Raw genomic sequence first — 26474 nt, 5'->3', positions numbered from 1 at the left:
AATCTATATTAAAATGGCTCATTGAGAATATGCGTGCTACCCAAGTAATGACTAAAAGTCAGTTTTTGAGATAGGGTTTCTTAATACAGAGGGTGCATTAGACCAGGGGCTCATCTCCTGTTTCCAAAATGCATCAATGACTGCTTGAGGAAGCTGTTCTACTTTGATACTTGAAGAAAAAAAACATGCTCAATAAAATGTAGGCTACTCGTGTTCAACGGTTTATTCAGTTAAACATGAAAATAGTACTGTATGCCTACATACTTTAAGAGGGCATATTCAGTCAACCATGAATTTGTAAGCCTACATACTGTACATTAAAGGGGGTTGATAACATGTTTAATCAGCTAAACATGAGATTTGAAATGTAAGCCAACATTTAGTACATTTAATCTGTTTTCGGCGGCGGCGACTTTTCCCCTGGGCTGCATCAGTGCTTGACCCAGCGTCAGCAGCAGGGGCGATTTTAGGATCTGGTCTTTAGGGGTGCCCAGCCCCCAGTGCTCACAGAGGCACAATACCAAAGTAGTGCGCAGGTGCAGAGCAAGGTTTTTGCATAATATAATATTTTTTAAATGTGTTGAGCCAGGGGGTGCTGAGCAACTTCACGGTGGTGCTCTAGCACCACTAAAAATACCCTAGCCTCGCCCCTGGTCAGCAGCATTAGCAAACGGGTGCTTTGTGTTTAAATGGTACTTCAGACTGGTAGAACTCCTACAATAAACTAATTCCGCATTGCATAAGATGCAAACAACTTTAGTCTTGTCAATTTATCCATTAGGAAGCTTCTTAAAAATGAATTTTCCATGAAGCAAACCTGGCGACTTTGTGGCTGCATCCATGTAAGCACACGTGCGATTCGTTGTTGTAATCAGGGTTGACAGGTCCTACAAAAATATCCCGCACAAAGTCAGTGTAAAACCCGCCCCTTCAGAAGCCTAAACTAACCCAAAGGCCAAAGTCGTTGGGGGGGGGGGGCTGGCGGCGAGTGTAATCTGTCGACGGGGGCTTGGCGAGTGTGTAAAACGGAGATAAATTAAGTATTATATCGCGATCGATTCTTAGCGTTGACTAATAACTCCCGCGGTAGCCCAACTCAAAAGTAGCCCAAAAAAACGTACCCCGCGACCCCAGAATTTTTACCCGCGGCTGGATTTTCAAACAAGCCCAATTTGGCTTGAAAACCGCGAACCTGGCAACTCTGGTTGTAATTCTGGTTTGAAAACTCGTTCTTGCCCCTACTGTGCAATTTGGTTAATATACTCGATCTAAACTATCAAGGTGAAAGTCATCATAGTTTGTTTACCTATTTTGACTCAGCTCCCAACCCAAATTTAAGAATAGATTAATGGCGATAATTTTTATATCGCCCGATAAGAGTATCACATTATCGAACGCCGTTAACGCCGAGAACGGCCCAACACTATATATACACGCATATATATATATATATATATATATATATATATATATATATATATATATATACTGAGGCTGTGTGCTGATGGTAATGTATGTATACATATATATATGAACAATATGTATATATATGAACAGTGTTGGGGCGTTACTTTAAAAAAGTAATTAGTTATAGTTACTCATTACTTGTTCAAAAAAGTAACTGAGTTAGTAACTGAATTACTCTATAATAAAAGTAACTCGTTACCAGGGAAAGTAACTATTTGCATTACAGTAAAAAAAAAAGTTATGTGCCAATGAATAACGATTTTTTGAAAAAGCAGTTTTCACAGTCAGTTGAAATGAGTAGATCAGAAAGGTGTTTAACTTTTGATATTTATTGCACATCAACACACCAGTGCAGGATAAAATCCTTTAAAATCCCAAATCATTGGAAAAAAAAGAAGCAAAAGTAAACAGTTACACTATATACAGTAGGCCTACAGTGCATTTACATCTATCAAATTAAATTAAATTCTCTCAACCTGAGACAACTGGTTTGTTCACAAAATAAGTAAACTTTAACAATTAAACCTCTATACTTAATTAAATAAATCAAATACTCAGTCTGGTAGACATTCAGGAACTTCAAGTATTTTCTAAAATAATGTTTATATCGCCACCTTGAAAATGATAATTTTTCTTCGGCTTGCTCCTGACTCGCCATTTCTGCCTCTTCTCCGTTTGTGTCGTGTGCTTCGGCGTGCGTGTAAAAACACTGGCTCTAATTGGCTACCATAACGCTGCCTTAGCCAATCGCTTACTGACTTGTTAAGTTAAACAGGTGTTACACCGAGAACCGTGATCTATCGAGATCTGTTACTTCTCACTAGCCTGGACAGCGGTCCGCTCGCATTACTGTTAGTATATCAATATATAGTAACGCACCGCTTTTAATGACCAGTAACGTCAACGGCGTTGTAACGACAGGAAAAGTAATTAATTATATTATCCGTTACTGACAAAATGACGCCGTTACATAACACCGTTATTTTTAACGGCGATTTCCATCCAGACCTTTCGAAAAAATAATGCGCAATTTCCAAGTTTCGGCAGAAAAAAATGCGAATTAAGCCTTGTTTCCATTCATTACAGTTATGCGAATAAACTTTAGATCACGTGAGAGGACACCAAACAATAGTGGTTTTACGTCCATCTGGCAATTACGCATTTTTGCACGTTGAGGTTTCGAAACATTTTTTTCTTTTTCTTTTCTATACATGGAGAAGTTAAATTCAATTTTTGCTCTTTCCAGAACTGTTTTTGTATGCATTTGCCATTTTTACATCGCGATCGTGTACAGAACCACATGACTTGAGGCATGATACGTCATCGTTTATGCGAAAAACCCTTTTCCATCCAGTTCTTCCGAATTTTGGCGATGCGATAGTCTAACTTTTCCACCTCCTCCTAGCGTAAAAATCTTTTTGCGATATTTGGGCCTTTTTTTCAATTTTGGTCTTTTTCCATCCAGCTTTTTTCATGCGCATTTTCAAAATGCGCAAAAACTCGGTGGATGGATAACCCTATACACTGTTTAATCGATAGTTACGAAAGGTACGAAAGTTTTCCGACAGAGGGCGTCAAATACTGTACTATAGTCATATGACGATAGGACACTAGGCCTACTGTCCTGAATTAGTCAGTTAATTAAGTTTATAGATTACAATGACAAAAAAATCACTCCAGTGTATTTTATATTTTGACTAGAAAAACACAGGTATATATTTCGCTGGTCTGTAGGTATTTTAACCAAAGTCTCGACACCGTGTATTTGGCGTTCTAGTTTTCGGAGGACCCGCGATCCCATGATGCAACGCGTCGTCCCGGTTTTTGAGCGGACGGGAGACTCAACGTGCTCGGTCGTGGGCATGCACGAACTCTGCTTGAATTAAACACAAGCATATTCCGTCTTAGAGCGACCGCAGAGCCGCCGTGTCTTCTCCGAGGGCTTGCTACATGAAATAAAACGAGAGAGAACCAGCCGCGTACCGAAAATGTCTTTGGTGTGTGCAAGTAAGTTGAATGAACTCTTGTTCCTCGAGTTGCTAGCTAGCTAGCATTTGTTAGCAAGCTTAGCTAGAATTCCAGCAGCGGCACCGGCGCGCTCGGTCTCCGGTTAAAGTTTGACGTTTTTATAGCGAAACGAATAATGTGGCATCGCCAGGTCGTTTATTTGATAACAACACGGTCGGTTGCGCTAGCTAGCAGGCTAAACTTCAAAAGAAGCGGCGTCTAACTAGCTGATTAGCGTTAGTTAGCTACGGCAGCGAGTCACCCGTTCATGTTTAAATGATCGACGTAATCGATTTAATCGACGTGATCGATTTAATCGATTAACACACCCCCAAAACCCCAGTTGTAGAAGTCGTGCACCAGCGCAAAACGAACCCCGATTTGTAACGTATTGCTTGGAAATAAAGACTTGATGCTCTTTAGAGACGTTTCCTTCCTTTTATGTTTCTAGTCTCAAATGAGGTGCCGGAGCACCCTTGCGTCTCTCCGGTCTCCAATCAGGTATTTGAACGCCGCCTGATCGAGAAATACATCGCTGAAAATGGAGCAGATCCTATCAATGGTCAGCCTCTGTCCGAGGAGCAGCTCGTCGACATCAAGGGTAAGAGTGCAGTCATAATGGGTTAATATGACTGGTAAAATTATTGCACTTGTGCAAATAAGCATGAAAACTTCACAAATATTTCTTGTTCTTTTCTCTTTTTTTCTTGTGTCCATAAGTTTCTCACCCCATTCGGCCCAAGGCGCCGTCCGCCACCAGCATCCCCGCAATTCTGAAGTCCCTGCAAGATGAGTGGGTGAGTGAGGTGCCCAGACACTGCCAACTGCCTGTGCTTGGTGTGAGGGTGACCCACACGCTCTTGCTCCCTCCCTCAGGACGCGGTGATGCTGCACAGCTTCACGCTCCGCCAGCAGCTCCAGACGACACGCCAGGAGCTGTCTCACGCACTCTACCAGCACGACGCTGCTTGCAGAGTTATTGCTCGCCTCACTAAGGAGGTCACTGCGGCCCGAGAGGGTGAGACACCACTTACCCTCATTCTTCAAATCCTCGTCCGATTTTCTTTTTTCTGTTTTTAATTGCCTGTTCGTGATATTAGATAAGACATAAGCAAGTTTCACTCTGAAATTCAGATTTAGTGCAAAGGAAATTGGATCAGGAGGGCTGATCCCATCACCTGCTAGAGTAGCTTTTTCTAAATGTGACTAGGTGCACACATGGCAGCAATGTTTCCTAGAACATACGATTTGGTAACGTGGTAAGAGATGATGATGCATCAGCATTATAATGCATTTATTCTTTGCCTTTTCAGCTTTGGCCACTCTCAAACCTCAAGCTGGTTTGGTTGCTCCTCAGGCTCTTCCCGCCTCCCAGCCTGCTGCTGTGGTCAGTGATGTGCTCAGAGTTACTACACATCATCTGATTAAATTGACTTGTCCTACTACAGTTTCTGTTGTCTCAGGCATCTTTGAGACAGTAAATGTATCCCACTGAAATCTGTGTGTTCCTCAGGGTGCGGGTGGTGAACCCATGGAGGTCAGTGAACAGGTTGGAATGACTCCGGAGATCATACAGAAGGTAAGGCCACCACCAACACACCTGCCTCTGCCTGTCAGGTGACCTCTGTCTGTCTCGAGAGGCTGGCCATAAACAACCTACAACCTATGTACATGGATGCATGGTGTACATGGATGCATTTTGAATATAGTTAATGATTAACATTTTGCTTTCCCCTTTACCTAGCTGCAAGACAAGGCTACTGTCCTGACCACAGAGAGAAAGAAGGTATAAACATTTGATAAATGGTTGAATGTAGTGCAGAATGTAGTGTTCTTTGTTTTGCAACTCTTCTGGATGTTTGTTTATTTGTTTGTTTGTTTATTTTTCTAGCGGGGAAAGACTGTGCCAGAAGAGCTGGTTAGAGCAGAGGATCTCAGCAAGTACCGCCAAGTGGCCTCTCATGCTGTGAGTCAGTTTGCTGTGGACTTTTATGTCTCTCTCGCTTGTGTGCCCGTGTGTGAGCGTGGGAGTCAGTTCTGTGGTAAATGTGCCATCCTGTATTGTTGCCCTTGTTGTAACAAACGAACCCTCGTTCTCTGTTGCTCAGGGACTTCACAGTGCCAGCATCCCTGGAATCCTCGCTCTGGACCTCTGTCCCACAGATACCAACAAAGTGCTCACGGGTATGCAGCACACGAAATATCAATTATATCATGAAAAAGTGAAGAATAGAACATGTAGTAGCGGTGCTGGTTCGTGATTTTTTTTTATCCTGTCAACATTTACCAACGTTGCTAGATCAACATGCCTGTAGTTGCATACACCTACAACCCCAGGTTGACCCTCAGAGACTCTGCCCCTCCCTTCAGGTGGGGCGGATAAGAATGTGGTGGTGTTTGATCGCCGTGAGGAGCAGATCGTAGCCACTCTCAAAGGACACACCAAGAAGGTCACCTCGGTTATATACCATCCATCTCAGGTAAGCAGTTTTGCTCCAAGTCCATAGCACACATGCACACGGATCTCTGTACCTTTAGTAACTTCAACTTGCATTCCTGCTCCACAGTCTGTGGCGTTCTCTGCATCCCCGGACAGCACTATCCGTGTGTGGTCCGTGTCGGGAGGCAACTGTGTGCAGGTGGTTAGGGCCCATGAGGCAGGCGTTACTGGCCTCTCCCTCCATGCTACTGGTGACTACCTGCTCAGTTCCTCTGAGGATCAGGTAATATTTTTATACTTGTATGCATGCACATACACTCAGCAATGGGTAAAATTCTGCTTAGCTGGCCTTGGAGGTTGACAGTACATTTGATTTAAATATGTTATAAATATATTTTTTTCTTTTCTTTTTTTGCTATCCAGTACTGGGCCTTCTCGGATATTCAGACAGGTCGTGTTCTCACCAAAGTCACCGATGAGACAGCTGAATGTGGTACATATCTTTCTTCCTAATAAAAATTATCCTAAGCACAAAAGAATTTTAAGCACTTCTTCATTTCAGCAGCCCGTCAACACCTGGTGTAACTTCCTTTCTCTTCCCCTGTGGCTATAGCACTGACTTGTGCGCAGTTCCACCCTGATGGCTTGATTTTTGGGACTGGTACGGCGGATTCGCAGATTAAGATTTGGGACCTGAAGGAGCGTACCAATGTGGCAAACTTCCCCGGCCACTCCGGTCCAGTTACCGCCATTGCCTTCTCCGAGAACGGATACTATCTGGCCACTGGTACGACGCACACAACTTTGTTATGGCCTTTGTTGTTTTTAATTTCTTTGTTTTCTAAAGCCATTCCCCTTGTCCTCTTGTAGGAGCTCAGGATAGCTCTCTGAAGCTGTGGGATTTGAGAAAGCTGAAGAACTTTAAGACCATCACCTTGGACAATAACTATGAGGTGAGCCTTTGTGTTTCATAGAAATGTTGCTTTTACTTATTATTGTCATTATTATTATGAGGTGTGTGTTTTAATCTAATTGTGATTTTTTTTTTCCAAATCCTCTACAGGTGAAGTCTCTGGTATTTGACCAGAGTGGAACTTATCTGGCTGTTGGAGGATCTGACATCAGAGTTTACATTTGCAAACAATGGTCTGAGGTCCTCAACTTTACTGGTGAGTGGTGTAACACCATTAACCTTAACACCATTTTGTGGATAATTTTTATAAATCTCTTTTTGCTGTTAAAAAATGTAAGATTTTTAGCTTTTAAGTATTAACGTCCCTTAACTAGCTTGGCTTTTTATGCTCAGCACTTTAATTTACTCCACAGTTAATGCTTCAAAGTTTGTATATTATTCTAAAATATTGTCAATGTTGAGTAACAAATGATTTTAACATATTGGAATTTCTTTGTTCTCTTTTTTTGTCTGGTTTTGTTTCGGTGACGTGTTTCTCCTCAAAAGATCACTCTGGTCTGGTTACGGGAGTGGCGTTTGGTGAGCACGCCCAGTTCCTGTCCTCCACTGGAATGGACAGAAGCCTGAAGTTCTACAGCCTGTAGAGCAGAAGAGGGGAGGGGGGGCAGATCAAGCGATAGAAATGATATTTGAGCCCACAGTCCATTTATTATGAAACAAAAATGCCAAGAGCAGTAGAACCTGTCCACATAAGGAATATAGAACCGATTATTTCATTTCTGCATCTGCTGTTACGGACGCATTACGACCAATTTATGTAAACATTGCTCTGTGGTGAAGTTTGAGCTTAAACATGAACGCATAACGCTCAACTATCACATAATTGACTATAGTGGAGTTCTACTTAAAGATATTTTAGCTGATGTGAATGATTTTGCTCATTTTTCGCTCATTTTTCTCTTGTAGGACTGTCTTTTGTTTCCTTTGTAGCTTAGTCTTGCTGTTGTCCCTTAAGCCTAATTTTATATGCTGTCATGACCTGAAACCAGAAAGATAAATACGTTTCAATAAAGGCAATTCTGTTTTTAAAGACTGCGTTAATGTGGTATATGTTCAGTTCATCATTGCCAGCATAAATATTGGGTATGGTGCACTGAAACTTTCTAGCTAGTCTCATGATTAAACATGATTGTGTTAATATTAATAATGTCTTAATATTAAATGATTAAAATTACATTTATATTTTAATATTACATTTCTAAAACGCCAAATTGGACCATGTGTGTACTGGATAAGACGTGCTCTAATGATAAACCGTCCAGGCATTAATTGCATTCAACTTTATTGTAAAAACACAACAAATATGAACGTTAAGTCGGTAAAAACTGGGTCGAGCAGTGTTCCAAAACATTCTTAAAGTGAAGAAAAAAAAAACCTTCCCATGACTATTTATTCTCCGGATAAGGTAAGAGCAAAGTCCACCTTCGACATGTTCCCTGTGGGATGGGATTCCTTCACACCAAAGAGTTAAAACATCACGTGAATGATTCGTAACGAGACTCCGAACAAACGGGAAGTGGGTGAAGTGGGTTTAGTCTGTTCGTTCACACACGCTGGGCATCTAGTCCTCTTATACGCCGAGTGTGTACAACAGTCCTGTATGGTCGTGAAGATCTGTTCTTGAAGGAGTCGGAGAGAAGTTCGCTGCCGTTACCCGTTCACTGTCTGAGGGTGAGATATACGTTTCTGTGTAACGTTGCTACTATGATACGGAACAGTTGAAGACTGAAGAATTAGACTATTTGAGTTAGAAGATAATTATGTTGCATGCAGAAATGTTATCATGGCGATATGGTCTTCAGTGTTGTGCCTCGTTTGGGTGGAGTTTGATTGGTCCTGTAAGTGTGGATAAAGTGGAGAACGCTCGCTGTGAAACACCAGGAGGCAAAGCTGAAACACGAGCCTGATATTCATGACACTGAAAATGAAACTTGATAAAGGAAGTGGGAAAGTCCTGCTTTATTCTACTTTATGATTCAGTAAATGTATTGAAGTGTTTGTTTTATGTCTTACATTTTACGTCAGTAGCCCGTGTTGTGGACAGAATTCATTTAATGTATCATGTATCTAAAAGTTTAAGGAAATCAAAATGTAGGTGCTGATCTCTTTGATATTGGTCTCGCAGGTCTTGTAAACTTGTAGAACTAGGTTGTTCCACAGTATGGAAAACGATGTTGACGTTCAACCTCGTGACAGGAAAGAAAACTTGTTCCCTTATCATTCCCAACACTTAAACAACTAACCCTGATACCGGTCTCTGCTTGTTGTATTGTTAAAAAAATAAAACAAAAACATCAAAACACTACAGTTGAACAATATGTATGACCATGTACACATTACACCACTTGAACTATCTATGTTTATAGCACATGCAGCTTATTAATGTCTTGTGTTTTGCCATAAACAAAGGTGCGCTGTACTAAGAGTGTTGTGGAAATCGTTTTTGCTTGGAAACACAGACAAGCTGAATGGGAAGTGTGTGAAGAAACACAGCTAGACAGGGAAGACGAGACATTCAGCACCTCTGCACATGGGATGGCTTGTAACCAAATATAGACACACATACTAGACTCACAATCATGCTAGACATTACACATCAGTGAACAGAGGAGGAGTCATATTTTATTCCACAGGATACGGAAATATCTGGCACACACGCTGTGTAGTCAAACATGAGCGGCTGATGTGATAAATGAGCATCTGACTGACTGTCTGTCTCTCTCTCTGTCTCTCAGGTCATGGGGTCTATGTTCCGTAGTGAGGAGGTGTGTCTCGTGCAACTCTTTCTGCAGTCGGGGGCAGCCTACAGCTGCATTAGTGAGCTGGGAGAGTTGGGTATTGTGGAGTTTAGAGATGTGAGTGGAAAGCTAAATCATTTACATGTTTCTCTCTCTCTCTCTCTCTCTCTCTCTCTCTCTCTCTCTCACCCTCTTTCTCTCTTTTTCATCCTCACACACAAATCAGTAGTATGCTTGTAAGGTGCTTTTGGTGGATTTACATAAAACGTCTTTTTCCCCCTTTTGAATCGAGAGCTCACGTGCCTTCCCTTGCGACATCTGTGGAGGACCGAGTCAAATATCAAGTAGTGAAACTGGAACGTGTGTTCTTCACGTAGTTTCTCTTGCCGTTTACTATACTTACCCTAGTTTATTTACTTATATTTTTTGGTATTAGTTGAATCCAAATGTGAACGCCTTTCAAAGGAAGTTTGTCAGCGAGGTGAGGAGATGTGAGGAGCTGGAGAAAACCTTCGGTGAGCTACTCAAAGGCTCCCTGGAGTCTAAACCACACTTGTGTCCCTAACTCTGTCTCTTCTTCAGTGATTTATTGGCTGTTTTACTACCTGCTGGATGAGACGTGTCTGTTTTGTTCTTCCTGTGCTCAGCGTTTCTGGAGCAGGAGATTACACGCTCTCTCTCTCCCTCGCTGCGCCCACCGCAGGAGCAGCAGGGACCAACCCCTCCAGCCCCTCAGCCCAAGGAGCTGATCACCATAGAGGAGGAGAGTGAGCGCCTGGCTCGCGAACTCAGGGAGGTGTGTGTGAGAGCGGCCATACCCCATTAAGCAAGCGGCATTCCGGAAAGGTCCGGCAGTAAGTTGGTCTTGGGGGTTGTAGTTCATTAGGTCCATTTTTTTTTTGTTTGCTCTTCCAGGTGTCTAGGAACAGAGATCGCATCCGTGCTCAGCTGACTCAGCTGTGCCAGTATCAAGGGGTTCTCACTCAGACACACTCCCTCACCGCTTCACAGGTCCAGACCACATTTCCCATCATCCCAGCTTCTCTCTAGTAATTGACACGTTTAGGCGTACACATTGTGACCGTGTGCGTGTGTGCGCTTCTGTGGTCATGCAGGCCCCTCCGCCCTCGTTTGACCCGGTGGGCATAACGGAGAACAGGCAGGATGCCAGGCTGAGTTTTGTAGCGGGCGTGGTGCACCCGTGGAAGGTGCCTGCCTTCGAGAGACTCCTGTGGCGGGCCTGCCGTGGTTACATCATTGTGGACTTTCGAGAGATGGAGGAGAAGCTGGAACATCCTGAGAGTGTGAGGACTTCATGAAGAATACAGATGCTTATTATTACTATTATTATTATCATGGCTGAGTGTTTGATGATGTATTTGGATGTAGTTACTTACTGTAGAAAGTTCTGGTTGTGTCTCAGGGTGAGATGGTGCAGTGGACGGTCTTCCTCATCTCTTACTGGGGTGATCAGATTGGACAGAAAGTGAAGAAGATCTGTGATTGGTCAGTTTCTGTGGTGATTAATTTGTTTGTAAGATGTTTTAGGTTTTTCAAACCAGAAGTCCTTCAGCTTAAGGGTTTGGGCAATGCTTATTCCTAGATTTAAAAAATATCCACTGAAAAATAAATTAGAGCTTTGAGGTTGTAGTAATGGAGTGTAGACTAATAATGTACATAATTAAAAGCAAACAAAACAATTCAATTTGCAACAGAAAAATGCATGGAGCACATGTTTTAATTTTCTTCTCATTAAATGATTTAATGATTTTTTTTCCCCCATCCATCTAGCTTCCACACACAGATTTTTCCATACGCAGAGAGCCAGGCTGAGAGAGAGGAGGTTCTGAGTGGACTGAGGAGCAGGATTGAGGACATCCAGTCTGTAAGTCGGGCTTGTCCGTCATCTCCTAGACCTGCTACCATGACACTTCCTCCCTGGCGCCCCTGAACCATCCTCACCACTGTTCCAAACTGATTCTACAGCGTTGCCAAAGAATTACGATATCGGACCTTTCCATACTTCCTCATTTTTGAAGATTATCTTTCTCTTCTCTCATTCCTTCTCCCCCGTCCCGTCTCTCTCCGTAGGTGATGAACCAGACAGAACAGTACCTGCAGCAGCTCCTAATGCGGGCGGTGACGCTCCTGCCCGAGTGGCGTACGCGTGTGCACAAGTGTAAGGCCGTGCAGCTGGTGTTAAACCTCTGCAGCCCGTCCGTCACGGACAAGTGTCTGATCGCGGAGGCCTGGTGCCCCGTGAGCCAGCTCCCTGCCCTGCAGAACGCCCTGCGAGAGGGAGGGGTGAGAGTCCCAGGCCACCGAGCCTCTGGTTCCCTTTGAGCCTTCGTTAGCTTGTTTGAGGAGATTTACATTGGAAATGTCGACGTGTACCTGCACGCATTGCAAACATTGTCGAGGACAAAACCACGATACAGCCGGGATTATTTCCTCATTGAAAGGCATCAGTGCAAATAGTGTACAAAAAAAATGTTGAAAATTGCAAGGTAGTGTGGATAACCATGCTCTGTCTGTCTCTATCTCCCTCTCTCTTTTTCTCCCTCCCTCTCTTCTCCAGAGGAAGAGTGGTAGCAATGTTGATTCGTTCTATAATCGTTTGCCTGCTACCACCTCTCCTCCTACTATCTTTCCCACGAACACTTTCACTACAGGATTCCAGAATATAGTAGACGCTTATGGAGTAGCCAGCTATCGGGAGGTGAACCCCGGTAAACCACACACACACACACACACACACACACACACACACACACACACACACACACAGGGCACATGATAAAGGGCTATGCGTGTCCCATCCTTCCCCTATTTTGGTTAAACGCATCTCTCTCTCTCTCTCTCTCTCTCTCTCTCTCTCTCTCTCTCTCTCTCTGACTCTAGCGGTGTACACTATCATCACTTTCCCCTTCCTGTTTGCTGTGATGTTTGGTGATGTCGGTCACGGCATTGTCATGGCACTTGCTGCTCTCTGGATGGTTCTGGAAGAGAAGGACCCCAAATTGAGAAACAACACAAACGAGGTAATACGCGCACACACACCACACACAGACAGTGTGGAGTCTTTCCCCTTGCTGGCAGTCTGTGTTTATTTGGGTCTCTGCGCTTGGTGTCAGATCTGGCGTATGATGTTCGGAGGCCGCTACCTCATCCTGCTCATGGGGCTGTTCTCCATCTATACTGGGGCCATCTATAATGAGTGCTTCAGTCGTGGCCTCAGCACCTTCTCCTCCGGGTGGCGTGTTCGGCCCAACGCCGAGCACTACAACTGGACGTACGTTTCACTCCTTCACACGTGCATGTGCACCTGTGTATACTTGTACATGCATGAACATGTGCACACATTCACAATGACACTGTTATGTTATCCTATATTGCATGTGGAAGTTTAGAGAATAAGAATACTGTTTTTTTTCACTCAGGCAGGAGACGTTCAAAAACAATCCGTACCTTTCACTGGATCCGAATGTTACTGGGGTTTTCACTGGACCGTACCCTTTTGGCATTGATCCGGTAAAACTTTTGTTTTTAACTTTTTATCATGATATGAGTTCAGTGTTTCACCATGCTTTAGAAAGGTTAAAAATGGAAAGTTAGTAACCATAAAGTGTGTTCCACGTAGATCTGGGGACTGGCTAATAACCACCTCACGTTCCTCAACTCCTACAAAATGAAGATGTCTGTAATTATTGGAGTCATCCACATGACCTTCGGTATCTGCCTCTCTGTCTTCAACTACATGTGAGTTCACTTCTGTCTGTGTCTGGTTTACCTGCGTCTGTGTACTGCGTGACCTCATGCCCACGGCTTACGCTCTCCTTCTCTCTCCCACAGACACTTTAGGGAGATGAGCAGCGTGTTTCTGGTGCTAATTCCTGAGCTGTGTTTCATGCTGTGTTTGTTTGGCTACCTGATCTTCATGGTCATTTTTAAGTGGGTGGCCTATGGCCCCATGCACTCTGACTCTGCTCCCAGCATCCTCATCCACTTCATAGACATGTTCCTGTTCACGGAGAACAAAGACAACCCACCACTCTACCAAGGCCAGGTGTGTGGGATATGTGTGCAGAAACCGTACTACTTATGAGTTCTTTAAAGTAAAGGTCAATATTGTGAGGGTCGGTAATGTGAACGTCTTGAACAGAGAAATCCAGTAGCCACCAATTAACATCAAACTCATGACATCATACTTGTGACATCATGCAAATGGTTGGCTAGCTTCCAAACTCTTGTGGCATGTTTGGTTCTGTAAGAACAGAGTTTAGGAATTGACTGTGTGTTTGGTGTCGCAGAAATGGTGCAGATGAGCTTGTTTCCCTGTTCAGATTGTGCAGTTGTGCAAATTTAATATTGCTTGTTGTTACATGAGGGTTAAATTTACTTGCTATTTTTGTCTCTGCATCTTTTCCCCCTCACTGTCTGTCTGTCTGTCTGTCTGATGGTCCTGATCTGCAGATGATAGTGCAGAAGGTTCTGGTGATTGTAGCTCTGTGTTCAGTACCTGTGCTCCTGTTGGGGAAGCCCATCCATGAGTACCTCATGCATAGGAAGAAGAAGCACCAGGCCTCTGTACGTGTCTGAGATCATGCATGGAAATATCAAATATTAAAGTATCAATTCTAATTATATATAGTACAGCATATTGGGAATTATCACTGAGAATTATCATTCTAAACATAAAGAAATATGCACAAAATAAGCAATTTTGAATGGTTGGATGGATGTTTGCATTTTGACTGTTCCACAGGGTGATAGGAGCCCTCTACTGGCAGAAAATGGCTCAGTTACCGGTCAGCAGGGAGAGACGGAGATGAGAGAAGAGGAGGTGAGTGGGAGAGAAGGACTATAGGCAGGAGAAACTTGGGCACTCGGCTCCTCAAAATGAGCTGCTGTTGTATACCTGGGTTTCCATTCAGATGTTGGGCAAATGTCATGTGTACTTCTGAAAAGTCAGCAGATAACAATATGAGTGATGTTATGTTTCCAACAGAGGTGGGCATTCCTGGTACAGAAAGTGAAAGTCCTCACCAAGATTTTGCTCAGGCTTCCTGGATTGTGGTGATTCCACTAATTTTACCTGGCTTGCACTAATTAGAAAATCCATCAAGCTTGAATAAAATCATGGGAAGGAGATTTACTTTCTGAACCTGTAATGTCCACCTCTGGTTTCCAAGTTGTTTCCATGCTGATCTCATAGTGATTCAGTTGTTCATCTTTATCCCCCCCCCCCCCCTCCCCTCATGTTGTTGGTTGGCAGGTGTTTGATGGGCCAAACGTTTTCATGCACCAGGCCATCCACACCATAGAGTACTGTCTGGGCTGTATCTCCAACACGGCCTCCTATTTACGTCTTTGGGCCCTCAGTCTGGCACATGCGCGTGAGTAGAAACCTGTTGCTATTGCTCTAAGAAGAAAGAGCGCCCCCTGTGTTGGTGGTGTTTATTACACTTAGGAATTGGTGTAGTGATGAGGCGTGAGTGTGTGTACAACCTGTGGTTAACGTATGATTTACAATGGCTTTGCCTGCAATTGCTGTGCACATTAACTTGTGTGTGTGTGTGTGTGTGTGTGTGTGTGTGTGTGTGTGTTCTCCACAGAGCTGTCAGAAGTGCTCTGGGTGATGGTGATGCGGATCTCCTTCTCGCAGCATGGCTATGTGGGAAGTGTGATCATGGCCGTCGTATTCGCAGTTTTTGCTGTCCTGACAGTTTCAATTCTACTCGTCATGGAAGGGCTGTCCGCTTTTCTGCATGCTCTGCGACTTCACTGGTAACTGCAACACATGCGCACAACTTATTCACGTTTTAAAACGTGTCATCGCAGTCTGCGCCTTTTCTCCTGTTTAGACTGAAAATAAATTGTTTCTCTCCCTCTTAGGGTGGAATTCCAGAACAAGTTTTACAGTGGAACTGGATACAAACTCAACCCATTTGCATTTACCTCAATAATCAGTCTCTCCTCAGCAAATTAATGGTTGAGATCAGATAATGATGTACTTGTAAACTGCTGACTTGCAAACTGAAACTGAAATGGTATGTTTTAACCCAAACATTTAGAAAATGGTAATGTTGAATTAATTTATGTTTACCCTGTTATGATTTAAGACACAAACTCTGTCAGATCGGTGTTGATGATTGTGACAGATCCCCTTTTTATACTGTGCTGAAACCAGTTTTACGCTTTCTTCTAAGGGTCAGTATTGGGATTAGGATTAGAAGAGCTTTCAGATTTAAGATCAGCTCTATCTACACTCGGCTAATTATAAAGAAAAATTCCATGTCAACAGTTGTTATTGCTGTGGTACCGTACACATACTACATCACACACTTCACTCAAGTGGAGCAAGCACAGAATGTAGCTCAGGGAAATGTTGTGTGTGTGCATGGCTGGTCAGATTGGTCTGACCGGTCTGTGAAGTGATATGGTTATAAGGGAGTTTAGAAAAAAGCCAAAGCATTGGTTATGCCAAAAGGGTTTTTTTTATTTAATAGAATTCTTTTCATAATTCAAAAATGCATTTATTTCCAGGTCTTCATGTTGCCATGTGTTTTCCTTGGTAAAATTAAATTTTTATGTAAATTAGCTGGTTTAGTGACTTGTCTGAAGTCTTTTAATGACATACGGTTCCAATTAGATATGCTTTGAAATTTGAATGCAAGTCTGAAATTTAGTGCTATACAAACTCAGTTTTGAGAGATCTGTAAGTAATTTGGTTTAAGAAACATACCAGTGTGGCAACCCATGTTCCTGTGTTAAAAAATATGCAGAACACTGTCAATTCATAACAGGCTGGTTTCCTGGACTTGTATTAAGCATTGGATTAATTGCAATGGCAATAAATTACCATTAAAACAGGGATGGATATTAAAGAGTGTACATACTCCATTACTATACATAAGTATCATTTTTTTAAGAGATGCATACTACGGTTCACCCCTCTACATTGCTTTGAGTTCACAAAGTGTACTATTAGGTCTGATATATGCACTAACCACTGATATATGCATTTCTATGTTGATCATTAGCATAAGTAGAAACTTCAAACATTTAAAGTGAGTTTATTTTCACAGAACTTATTGTAATAGTTAAACTCAAAAATGCATTTTCAGTACTTTCACTTCTAACAGCTGCAATGCTTGATATTTTTCAAGTAGGCTAGAGGATTTGTGTAACCTAATCCCTGGACTGAGGTTTCTTTTAATCTAGTCTTAGGTTTAATTTGTGTTAACCAGTCCATAATGAAGAACACAGAAGATCTACAAAACAAAAACTAATGAGCCTGAAAAATTTTAACTTCAGTCATAAATTGAGTAGAGATGTACAGTCATTGGCTAGGGTTGCACACACACTTTATGGACAAAAATCTATTAACACCTACAGGAGCATATATAACACCATTCCAATTAATATGGAGCTAGTTCCTACCCTGTAGCTACAGTAGTTTCCACTCTTCTGCAAAGACTTTTTGTAAAAATTTGGTGTGGGACTATGAAACTTTCCCCATTTATCAGACATCCATGAGAGGTCTGACTCTGATCTTGGACAAGAGAGCCGGGCTTGCAGTTTTTATTTTAGTTCATCCTAAAGGTGTTCAATGGGGATGAGGTCAGGACTGCAGGCCAGCCAGGTTCTTCATGTCTGACTCACTGCACTTAGCACTCTGTAAACGTTCCTCCACTTCCTGTAAATGCTTGACTGGTCTCGTGTTGGGCAAATGTGCAGCCCACATCATTTGATCTAACTCTCTAGAATGCTTTCTGAAGCATTTCTGGACACCTTGGGCCTGATAGTACGCTGCATTATCCTGCTGAAATATTCCATTATGAAAACGAGAGGTCCATTGAGGGCTGTGAATGGTCACCCAGCAGAGACAAGCACGGGTCAAAGATGGGCAAACCAGTACCCAAACCATGCCATTAGAATGTACCTGACACCAGTATGGAACTACAACTAACCTGCACAGTGCCTTGTTAATGGCTGGGTTCCTTAGCTTTGTGGGGTCTGCACCACAGGTGAACCCTAACATTTACAGTTTTAGAATCATCACCTTGTAAACTATTCTTCAAGCTGTCAAGAGAAAATGTTTGTTAAAAGTATATCTAGTATATATTGACTCTCCTTTTTGACTTATTGAACCATGTTGGCTATCATGTCATCTCAGTGTCTTATCCAAATTATTAAACAATGTTTAAGATATTTTTTTAATGCGTGTTGATTTATGTAGATACGTTTCTATTGCTGAACCTCGTCTCAGCATAGTTTGAAGGTTCTGCATTATCTAAAGGTGTGTATTATTTTATTTTAGCTGTTTAATTTTTGTCAAAAGTAAATGTATTTGTCTTTTTTTTTATGTGCATCTATTAACAGGTTTCCCGCACGGCTTTTATTTACGGAGCTGTTCCTCACGCTGGTCACGTGTGCTCACTCGTGCAATGGAACGACGTGTTCACGCGCGCGATTTGTGAATGTCGAAATTATTCGGCTAATGGTAAAATCACAATTTCACCTCCAGCTGTCCCTTACAAAGTATCCTGCGAGGTAATATCGACATGGGGCAAGAGTTTCATGTACTGAGATGTTTTTCTTGTCAAGCGTTCCAAGTACAGCAGGTAAGTGAAGAGGCAACTCCTTATTTAAGGAGTTTGGACTGATAGCTAGCTAGCTGTTAGTCTTGGATAACTAGATAACCCACTTCCGGTTACTAACTACTCACGAATGTTCATAACAGCGGACATTTTGTTTTTAACAAATATTTCGGACAAGAATTTCGTTTGTGTGCCAAATATTTCTACCCGTGGTTCTGAAAAGACAACATAATCGGATTTCTGTTCCTTGAGCTAAATGTGTGGGTGGGTTCCAGCACTAAACGTGACCAGAGGGCTCACAGGACACTGAGTGAAGGAGAAACCCTCAGCGAGGTCCCATTACTGCCTGGTTCACCCCTGCACAGCAGCCAGCAGCCACTTTGTGTGTGACTGCCCAGAAGACCTCAAACCTCAGCCCTGACGACAACAAACAACCCTTTTGTAACGGGCTCTCCAACGTCTGCAAAGCTTTACCAGACGACTCCATTGCCAAACTCTCCATTGTGGTGTTGAGAAAATTAGCAATTGTGTTCTTGAACAATGAGCTCATTGATGGAGGTTGAGTGGTTGTCTGCGCTCGCCTTCTGAAACCTGTAAATTATCTGGCAAGTCGAGCCTTGTGAGGAGAAGATCTGGTTCTGGGAGCTAGGGCCATCAAACTGCATTTCCTACAAACAAATGAGTTGTTACTGTCCAGCTAAGATGGAACTACTCTATATTTTACTTCAGGTTAAAAAGAGTAAAAAATGGAGCTGCAAGATGTGTGGGGAGAAGCAGTCACTCATAAAGGTAAGGGGAGGCCTTGTGCGTTGCTTTGAGCAGATGCAGGTCAGCCTGGTGTTTTTCCCCTCCTGCCCAACTCCACATTTGGTTGGGTTATTGCAGGAATATGGAAGGGGAACAGGTGCAGACTGTAGACGGCATGTGCAGAAACTGAATTTACTGCGTGGAGAACTGCTGGAGGTAGAAAACGAGAGGGCCTGGACACACTGGTAAGCATGCAGACATTTGTAATTGGGAAATATCTCTGGGATTATGGAGAATATCTAAAGTTTAAAACTAGGAAAAGCCTTGTGCACTGAAATAAGCACCCATAATATTGTTGGGTGCCATATGTAAAGTGTAGGTTTTAAACACTAAACCTTGTGTATTAAACAATCACCGATAATTACTCGCCCACTTTACTCATAGCCGTATATACCGAGTAACTTGCATAAGTTTTAGTGACCCTTTCCTCATTTTTCAAAGGGAGACTGAGAAGGATTGTGAAGCTGAAGGTGGTTTTGGTGATGAAGCTCAAAGCTGTGAGAAACAGGTAGATAATGTTTTGTTGAGCAAACTGATTATCTGGTCCAATGGCTATTGTGACTACAGACCAAGATGACTGTAATGCTCTTGGGAAAACTCCCATTAGTGGGTTGCTGCAAAACCAGGCCCTCTCCTATCCAACATTTATCATGCAGGTTGTAAGCCGCTGGAGTAAATATGTGGATGAAATGGACAGAGGACCAAGTGTTGAAGAAGATGACGAAGAGGATGAAAATGTTTACACAGACAGAGAGAGATTTAGATGTCGTGGTAATACAAGGTCAGAATAGTGGCTATGCATTCTCCCAGTGCATAATACATGTGAGTAGTTATAACTGTAAAAATTGTAAGTTTATATAGAAACTAAAAATACATTTGGCAAAAACTAAAAGATTTTGCCAAATGAAGAGTAAGAAGCATTTTGGGGGTGGCATTTTGTGGAAGGAGGAACTGCTTGTTGGTTGAACTTGCTTGAAGATAGATGTCTGTTAAATGGAAAGAGTATGGATTTCCATTTATTTACTTATTTACAATTTTTTTTCCCTTCCTAGCAGAAAGAGGAAGAAAAGCTTTACCGCAAGTGGTGCTGGTGGTCACTACAAAGTCTGTGAGGGTGATTCTACAAGTGCACAAGTTGGTCAGAAGTCCAAAGTGAAGCTATGTGAGGTAAACGCGTCTCAGACAGTGACCTACAACTGTGGTCTTGTTGGTTTCAAATAACATGGTGAATGAAATCAGATGCCTGCAGAAACCATCACAAAAGCATTACTGATGTGAAAGTTATCTGCACATGATCATAAAAGTCTTCTTACAAGAGAATGTTTTTAGCAATAAATAATAAAAAAAAACAAACTAAACTACAAATGAGGAGTTGAGTAGATTTCACTACCGGTGAAATTTACTGGGCTAAATGTAATAATTCGGTTGTCCCTATAGTGATGTTTCCTGCAACAGACCTAATAAAACCTTTTGGAAATTAAGTTAATTGAGGTATGCCTTTTGGACTACCATTAAATTGGGTCAGACTTAAAGAACTTGGACAGACTGATGTGTGAGTATAAATATTTTCGTTCATGGGTGCATGGAGGAATAGTTGGGCTGAAATGAGCGATTGATTTTACAGCCACAGCAGGATGGTTACGGTCTTGGTGGACACGGCAGTGCAGCGAATGGCCAACCTTCTGCTGAACTAAACACCAAGCACCCCTCAGCGTCTGCCAGCAGGCCATTTGCAGCTACTTCCTCTTTTATGAGTTTGAGTGCAACTAACGTGCCGGCTGGAGGCTCCAGGTGGACTAGGTTCCTTCCTGCTGTAAGCGTTGAAGAGGACGAGAGGGAGGCGGAGGAGGACTATGGTGAAATGAGTGATGAGGCAGCTGATGCTGATACAGCCCACCTGTCTGCTGAGAGTCCAGTGAAGCCTGAGCCACACGTAACAGATGGAAACGCAGGACATCTGGACATTGAAGACGGTGGAAGGGCTTCATTGGATGAGCCTGGTTTGTGCAACAGGACTGTGTGTGCTTTGGAAACACTGAGACACTGTGTAAGTGGGACTAGCTCTGATGGACCAGTCAGTCCTACCGTTAATGGTGCTGCCTCAGAGCCTCTTGGGTCTGAGCAGCCTGTGTGTCTTCAGCCACCACCTTTCAAAAGGCCATGCCCTGCACTTTCTTTGAGGACATTTTTCTGTACTGATGAGGACTTTGATGACGCATTTTAATCTGTCACCGTTTAGATTTCTTTGACCAGTTGGCATTATTAAAACATTACGCAGTGACAGTTCCAGTTCCAAGTTTTAATGTCCCTTAATCATCCTTTTAGTTTGTAAATGTGAAAATGAACAGTTGCTCAAGAGTATCTCAATTATACAAACATGTTTCAATGTTTTATGTTTGATATTTTATTTGACAGGCATAGCAGGAAACTTTGTGAAAATAGAGAATATAGCAATAATTCCTATTCATTGTAACCAACAAAAATACAAATTTCCATGTAAATTGTGTCTTGAAATAGAGATTGTATAAGAAACATTTGTTCCATAGACATGTTTTTCTTAATCTTTATCAATTTGAAATTTCTCAGTTATATTTGTGTACTATTTTTATAAAACATCATGAGACATTTAATCAGTATGTTATATAATCCTGTTATAATAATTATGGTCATAAGTTGTCATTAAAAGACAAATATTGATAGTAAATGTTAAGTCAGTTTTTAAAATACCAGAATATTGTTAGCCATATGAAAGGAATTTGTTACTGTAGGAAAGGCAGAATCGGTGTAAATTGCTATAAGGTTAACATGGGGTTTTCACATTATTGAGTATATTTAACCCCTATTTTTCTGAGACTATGTGGGTCTTCACTTCTGTGGACCAGGTGGTTTGGAATATTGTATGGTGTCCAGAGCTCCTCCAATGTCGTAGTTCTTGGTCTGGAGAAGCCTTGTTAGCCAGCCACCGTCATCTGTAAAGCCCATGGACAGCATCTGAGAGAGGGATTCCACCAGCCGAGGGTCTGCGTCTGAAAAGAGGAAAATTAGGTTACGAGTAATACAACCCACATTTGTGATGCTGGCTTTGACGTTTGGGTTTTAGAGTGTAGAATATAAAGTCAGTCAAAAAATCTTATTCCTAGGATATAGAAAACCAATGAGAACAAACTCGGACCTGGAGAAAGGTGCTGTATCTTAAGTTGCTGGATTGTACCTTGGGGTAGGTGTGGGTAGAGGGCAGCCTCGCGCAGCCCAGTGGGGCCTTGGCTGGAGGTGCTGCTGACTGAGACCGGGCGACTATCCGGGCCCCCGTGCCCATCCACCTCCATCCTCCATGACTGCAACTCGCCTGTGGATGGGTCCACTTCCTTTGAGCTCAGATGAGTCCACTCTTCGTCTTGGTCTTTCTGTTCCTGCCAGTGCAATTTAGGAGAAATGTTGGGCATCCTTCATGGTTGACACTTTTGCAAGGGTAAAGGGGTTTTACACAATTTTGTCAAAAAATATAGTCAAAATAACGATTTTTACAAATCCAAATGAAAATTGTGTACATGTCTCGTACAATTTACCTTTGGTGCCTCATTAGTAGCTCCTACACTGCTGGGAGTTGAAGGACCCCCCTCTGCCCCAGTGGAAGGTCCTCCTCCCTCACTCCGACTACTGGGAGGTCCACTGGAATCAGGAGGTGTTGGTGTCACTTTGGTTCTCCTGCCCTCGTGCTCCACGTCAATGTCCACATCGATGCCTGTAGAGAGCCATATTCATTTGCTAAGCAAACTCACAGGTGTGTCACTAGTTTAAGGGCTTTCTGTTGTAGAGCATTTGCAGTGCTTTAAGAACAGGACTCTTGCCAAGACGTTTTGTGGAGTCATTTGGTGAGTGAGAGGGCACCTACCCAGGGGGCTCAGCATGGCCGCCACGCCCTCTCCGATGTTCTTCAGATACTCCATATTGGCCTGGGCAGATGTAGAAGCTCCTGCAAAAGTGGTATAATGTGCTTTTTCAGTACGTAAATTCTAATTCTGCATAAACAATATTTTCAGTATTTAATAAACTCCATTATTGCAAAAGGTACTTTGTGTCTAATATGCTCCTTCCCATAATATGTTAATGCTGAAATGTGGAATTAGTTTTAATGGGTCGGCTTACCGTTTTGATCCTGGCTGTCCTGTGACTCAGCCTGCGGGGAGCTGGGCTGGGCACCAGATGGACCTGGACCTGGCTGGGCCTGGCTCTGGGCCTGGTTCTGGGCCTGGGCTCCAGCCCACATGCAATGCCTCATCTTGCGCCAGATTTTCCCACGAGGGAACCACTAAATAATAAGAGTTTAACAAGTTGAACCCAACTCTGTTTTTACTTTTTCTAGAAAAGCAAAGAACGCAAAGTAAAATCAACAGCAGCTGCTATTGACAAAATGCAGGACCTTCCACTTGGCTGGTGTTTACCTCAAACATGTTGGCCATGGGATGGAAAATGGGCAGGAGAGGATGCTCCTTATGGAGGCCCTTGGCCTGACAGGTAGAGCACAGGTCGTAGTCGGGGCACACGGTGCACTTAAAGCGGGTCCCGGCCACCTGTCCCTCACACCCGTCACAGGTCACCCCAGGGTGAGCCATGGGGGGGTGGTGAGGAGGTGGGCCCATAGGAGGCGGCCCAAAAGACCCCATATGGTGGTGTCCAGGGGGTCCCATGTGATGTGGTCCTTGAGCAGGGGGGCAGAAGAACCCTTGCTTGCCATGAGGTGAGAAGTCACGCTTGTGCTCCTTCTTTTCTGAAGACAGACAGACAACACGACATCTTAGTATCTAGTTCATTTATTTAACCTATTTAACCTTTCATTCATAAGGTTTTTTTTTTTTGTGACTATGATTCTAAATCGGTGTAACATTCCTTTCTTGATCTTACATTTACAACATCTAATCAACATAATTGTGTTCAGAGATTTGATCAGAGGTCTCCATAATTTATACACTCACCCTTGATGAACAGGCGGAGGGTGCCATCCTTCACCAGAGCCAGGCCCATCATCAGTTCATCATCAGAAGAGAAGGCAATCATGTCACCGTCCTCATCTAAAGCAAGAGAGAATGGAGAAAACCAGTGGCTGAGTGGATCTATTATCACAGTGTCATTAATTCACTGATCTGAAGCCTGATGCTTCGACTATAGTACAGCACCTACAACAGAAGGATCTTCCTTTATTCAAGCCAAAAATGTTTTTTATAAAATCTAGTTACTTTGTTAATACATAGAACATGAGTGGTTTGAAATCTAACAGATCCCCTATACACATTGGAATACATCATCCCCATTTATGCTAGATTATGCATATGTGTCAGTGTAGTGATTGAAAATCAACAACTATAGCCATATTTACCACAAAATACTGCTCTTCAAAATGTAATTAAAGGAGCAATACGTGATTTTACAACCAAAAAGTAGAAAACAGTATTTATGAAAATAACTATATATTTTTTCTATGTAGTGCAACTGATGAGATGAAACGTCAAATAATTCTGTAGTCCTCAAATGAAAGTACAGAGCGGGTCACATATGTTTAAAACATCAAGTACAGAAGTTCTGAAACATCCACGCCACTAGGTGGCAGTACAAAATAAAGACTGTTAATGTTAATTCTGTTAATGTCAACATTACTTTTTCAAAAGTTACTTTCCTCTTTCTTTCCCTTCTATTTATAACCCTGAATGTGGATCTAAATACCCAAGTATACAATGCAAGTGAGAACCGGCCGAGCAAGTCTTCCTTTTACAAGCTCATTTACAGTTTTCTGACAATATATTACATTCATTACATAACAGGCAGTCTTATTCCGACATTAAACTTGGAAAACTTGTTAGGCCACAGTAACTTTATTAAACAATAATAACATAATAAACATGTTTCATTCAAGAATGTAAGACTGCCGTGGGGGGAAAGATTTATGTTTATAATGTATATCAAATAACAAGCCCTGTTTTTACATTCACAGATGATAATCCGAGTGGAACTTTAAAGAGTTTATTAAATAGACTATAGTTTACCTTTGTAATACATCTGGAAGGAGGCGCTCCGGAGGTTGGAGAAAACATCCACCACCTTGCGGCTCAAGTACTCAAAACTTGCCGAGACGTCTTCATCGACGGCGAAGCGCCGGATCTCCTTGTGACACTCGTCTTTCCCCAGCAGATAAGCCTTCACGGTCATCGACATGTTTGGTCTCGGTCACACACCACCGACACCTTCGGCCTCTGCAGCGTGTTGCGCAGCAGAAATTGCGTCCCGTAAAAAACACGGATCAGCTGAGCGCTCGCTGAAGAATTCGCTTCCTGATCCGCGTACAGATCCGTTTATACCCGCGACGTGCTGTATAATGTTTATGCAGCGGCGCGGCCAATCGGCGCCGTGACCGTGGGCTGAAGGGGGCGTGGCCAAGAGAGGGGCGTGGCCAAGCGCCTCTTCGGGACAAAGCTCAGATCTTGTTGTGCGCTGAGCGCATGATCCAAGGTACTACAACAACACAAGGGAGGGGCGCCATCAAGAGGGTTGTGGAAGGACGAGAAATGACACAGCATTTTCCGAAAGGGAACTTCCACTGAGAACCCTATAACCTGTCTCAGTACTGTAAAATAATAATTTCGATTTCTATATATATATATATATATATATATATATATATATATATATATATATATATATATATAAAGATGTTACAATCCCTGTTTTACCACAGCAGTACGCTTGTTTTTATATTTGAGTTTTTCTATTTGCAAATAGGCAAAAGAAGACTTTCTCCAACACTATTTACAAATTAAATATAAATGTGTTTACATACAAATATAATCGAAATACATGAGAACTGTTTTTCACAATGTGTGAATTTAGCTGTACGAAAATGTACAAAAAGAAAAATGTAAACATTTATAAATTTTTAACTTGTATGTATTATTTTATTTTAGTCTGTGACAAAATCTTATATACATAATGTTTGAGATGCAGACTCATCCCTATTCTTAATTCCTTAACTACTGACAGTCCCACCAATTTCTGGATCCTCACACCACCTGCTCTTAGACAACCAGTGAGGACCACACTTCCCAAAGTTCAGTTTCAACACAGTACTGCAACACTTTGATTCTCACATTGACGTTGCAGAGTTGCGGTTGGCTTGGCTACACAATGCAGTGTTGCTGACAAATAAATATGACAATATATACATAGGAAAACACTCTAACTGATGACATGTACCATGTCCAAACCCATAATTACCACTAATTAGTTATATGTGTATGTGTGTGTGTGTGTGTGTGTTAGTGTTTCATAAAGTTTTATGTCAATTAAACGTCAATTGTAGGTAAGCAGGTTAAGAATGAATAAATAGGAAAAAAAACTATACCTGATGAACATGTACCATGTCCTTACCCATAATTAACACTAATTAGACA

General features: G+C 42.4%; 4 protein-coding genes across 5 annotated transcripts; 3 read left to right on the top strand and 1 right to left on the bottom strand.

Annotated features, from left to right (window-relative positions):
• The first annotated feature begins 3098 nt into the window (after positions 1–3098).
• prpf19 (pre-mRNA processing factor 19) lies at positions 3099–7917 on the top strand. The gene is made up of 16 exons (XM_077022511.1): positions 3099–3474; positions 3926–4075; positions 4195–4271; positions 4351–4492; positions 4788–4861; positions 4988–5053; positions 5219–5260; positions 5366–5440; positions 5583–5658; positions 5845–5954; positions 6042–6197; positions 6338–6407; positions 6528–6701; positions 6785–6867; positions 6978–7083; positions 7374–7917. The coding sequence occupies exons 1-16, from the start codon at positions 3456–3458 to the stop codon at positions 7469–7471; spliced, it is 1518 nt and encodes a 505-aa protein (XP_076878626.1). The 5' UTR covers positions 3099–3455; the 3' UTR covers positions 7472–7917.
• Positions 7918–8385: 468 nt separating this feature from the next.
• On the top strand, positions 8386–16531 carry tcirg1b (T cell immune regulator 1, ATPase H+ transporting V0 subunit a3b). Its single transcript, XM_077022509.1, has 20 exons — positions 8386–8558; positions 9623–9742; positions 10062–10140; positions 10273–10421; positions 10541–10636; positions 10741–10929; positions 11049–11131; positions 11417–11510; positions 11717–11929; positions 12204–12354; positions 12527–12666; positions 12760–12917; positions 13066–13156; positions 13266–13384; positions 13478–13691; positions 14099–14212; positions 14391–14468; positions 14901–15021; positions 15241–15412; positions 15521–16531. The coding sequence occupies exons 2-20, from the start codon at positions 9626–9628 to the stop codon at positions 15612–15614; spliced, it is 2472 nt and encodes an 823-aa protein (XP_076878624.1). The 5' UTR covers positions 8386–8558; positions 9623–9625; the 3' UTR covers positions 15615–16531.
• A 1518-nt stretch (positions 16532–18049) lies between these two features.
• On the top strand, positions 18050–22150 carry mrnip (MRN complex interacting protein). 2 transcript variants are annotated; one of them, XM_077022508.1, is made up of 7 exons: positions 18050–18252; positions 18958–19017; positions 19114–19220; positions 19477–19543; positions 19692–19816; positions 20091–20202; positions 20660–22150. In XM_077022508.1, exons 1-7 carry the CDS (start codon positions 18193–18195, stop codon positions 21257–21259), a joined length of 1131 nt encoding a protein of 376 aa, XP_076878623.1. In that variant the 5' UTR covers positions 18050–18192; the 3' UTR covers positions 21260–22150. The 2 variants fall into 2 exon arrangements, with proteins under 2 accessions (XP_076878623.1, XP_076878622.1); XM_077022507.1 differs by having other exon boundaries at positions 20088–20202.
• On the bottom strand, positions 21901–25372 carry sqstm1 (sequestosome 1). The gene is made up of 8 exons (XM_077022506.1): positions 25074–25372; positions 24009–24104; positions 23478–23803; positions 23182–23344; positions 22928–23008; positions 22602–22777; positions 22247–22445; positions 21901–22061 (listed from the first exon to the last, which is right to left on the bottom strand). The coding sequence occupies exons 1-8, from the start codon at positions 25240–25242 to the stop codon at positions 21901–21903; spliced, it is 1371 nt and encodes a 456-aa protein (XP_076878621.1). The 5' UTR covers positions 25243–25372.
• Between the last annotated feature and the right edge of the window lie 1102 nt (positions 25373–26474).

Source organism: Brachyhypopomus gauderio, chromosome 11 (genome assembly GCF_052324685.1).
Source record: "Brachyhypopomus gauderio isolate BG-103 chromosome 11, BGAUD_0.2, whole genome shotgun sequence".
Classification (NCBI taxonomy): Eukaryota; Metazoa; Chordata; class Actinopteri; order Gymnotiformes; family Hypopomidae; genus Brachyhypopomus; species Brachyhypopomus gauderio.
The sequence above is the reverse complement of the archived record's forward strand: the minus strand, read 5'-3'. Positions and strand labels throughout refer to the sequence as shown.

Bases quoted from the DNA above. Each gene is read 5' to 3' on its own strand.
- sqstm1 (XM_077022506.1), bottom strand. From the start codon at position 25,242: ATGTCGATGACCGTGAAGGCTTATCTGCTGGGGAAAGACGAGTGTCAC. The intron at 24,105-25,073 runs GTAAACTATAGT...CTCTTGCTTTAG, and splicing joins CTTCCAGATGTATTACAAAG to ATGAGGACGGTGACATGATT. The intron at 22,778-22,927 runs GTAGGTGCCCTC...GGCTCTCTACAG, and splicing joins GGCCATGCTGAGCCCCCTGG to GCATCGATGTGGACATTGAC.
- prpf19 (XM_077022511.1), top strand. The intron at 4,272-4,350 runs GTGAGTGAGGTG...TCCCTCCCTCAG, and splicing joins AGTCCCTGCAAGATGAGTGG to GACGCGGTGATGCTGCACAG. The intron at 4,493-4,787 runs GTGAGACACCAC...TTGCCTTTTCAG, and splicing joins GGTCACTGCGGCCCGAGAGG to CTTTGGCCACTCTCAAACCT.
- mrnip (XM_077022507.1), top strand. From the start codon at position 18,193: ATGGGGCAAGAGTTTCATGTACTGAGATGTTTTTCTTGTCAAGCGTTC. The intron at 18,253-18,957 runs GTAAGTGAAGAG...ATTTTACTTCAG, and splicing joins AAGCGTTCCAAGTACAGCAG to GTTAAAAAGAGTAAAAAATG. The intron at 20,203-20,659 runs GTAAACGCGTCT...TTGATTTTACAG, and splicing joins CCAAAGTGAAGCTATGTGAG to CCACAGCAGGATGGTTACGG.
- tcirg1b (XM_077022509.1), top strand. From the start codon at position 9,626: ATGGGGTCTATGTTCCGTAGTGAGGAGGTGTGTCTCGTGCAACTCTTT. The intron at 10,141-10,272 runs GTGAGCTACTCA...TCCTGTGCTCAG, and splicing joins GGAGCTGGAGAAAACCTTCG to CGTTTCTGGAGCAGGAGATT. The intron at 12,918-13,065 runs GTACGTTTCACT...TTTTTCACTCAG, and splicing joins GCCGAGCACTACAACTGGAC to GCAGGAGACGTTCAAAAACA.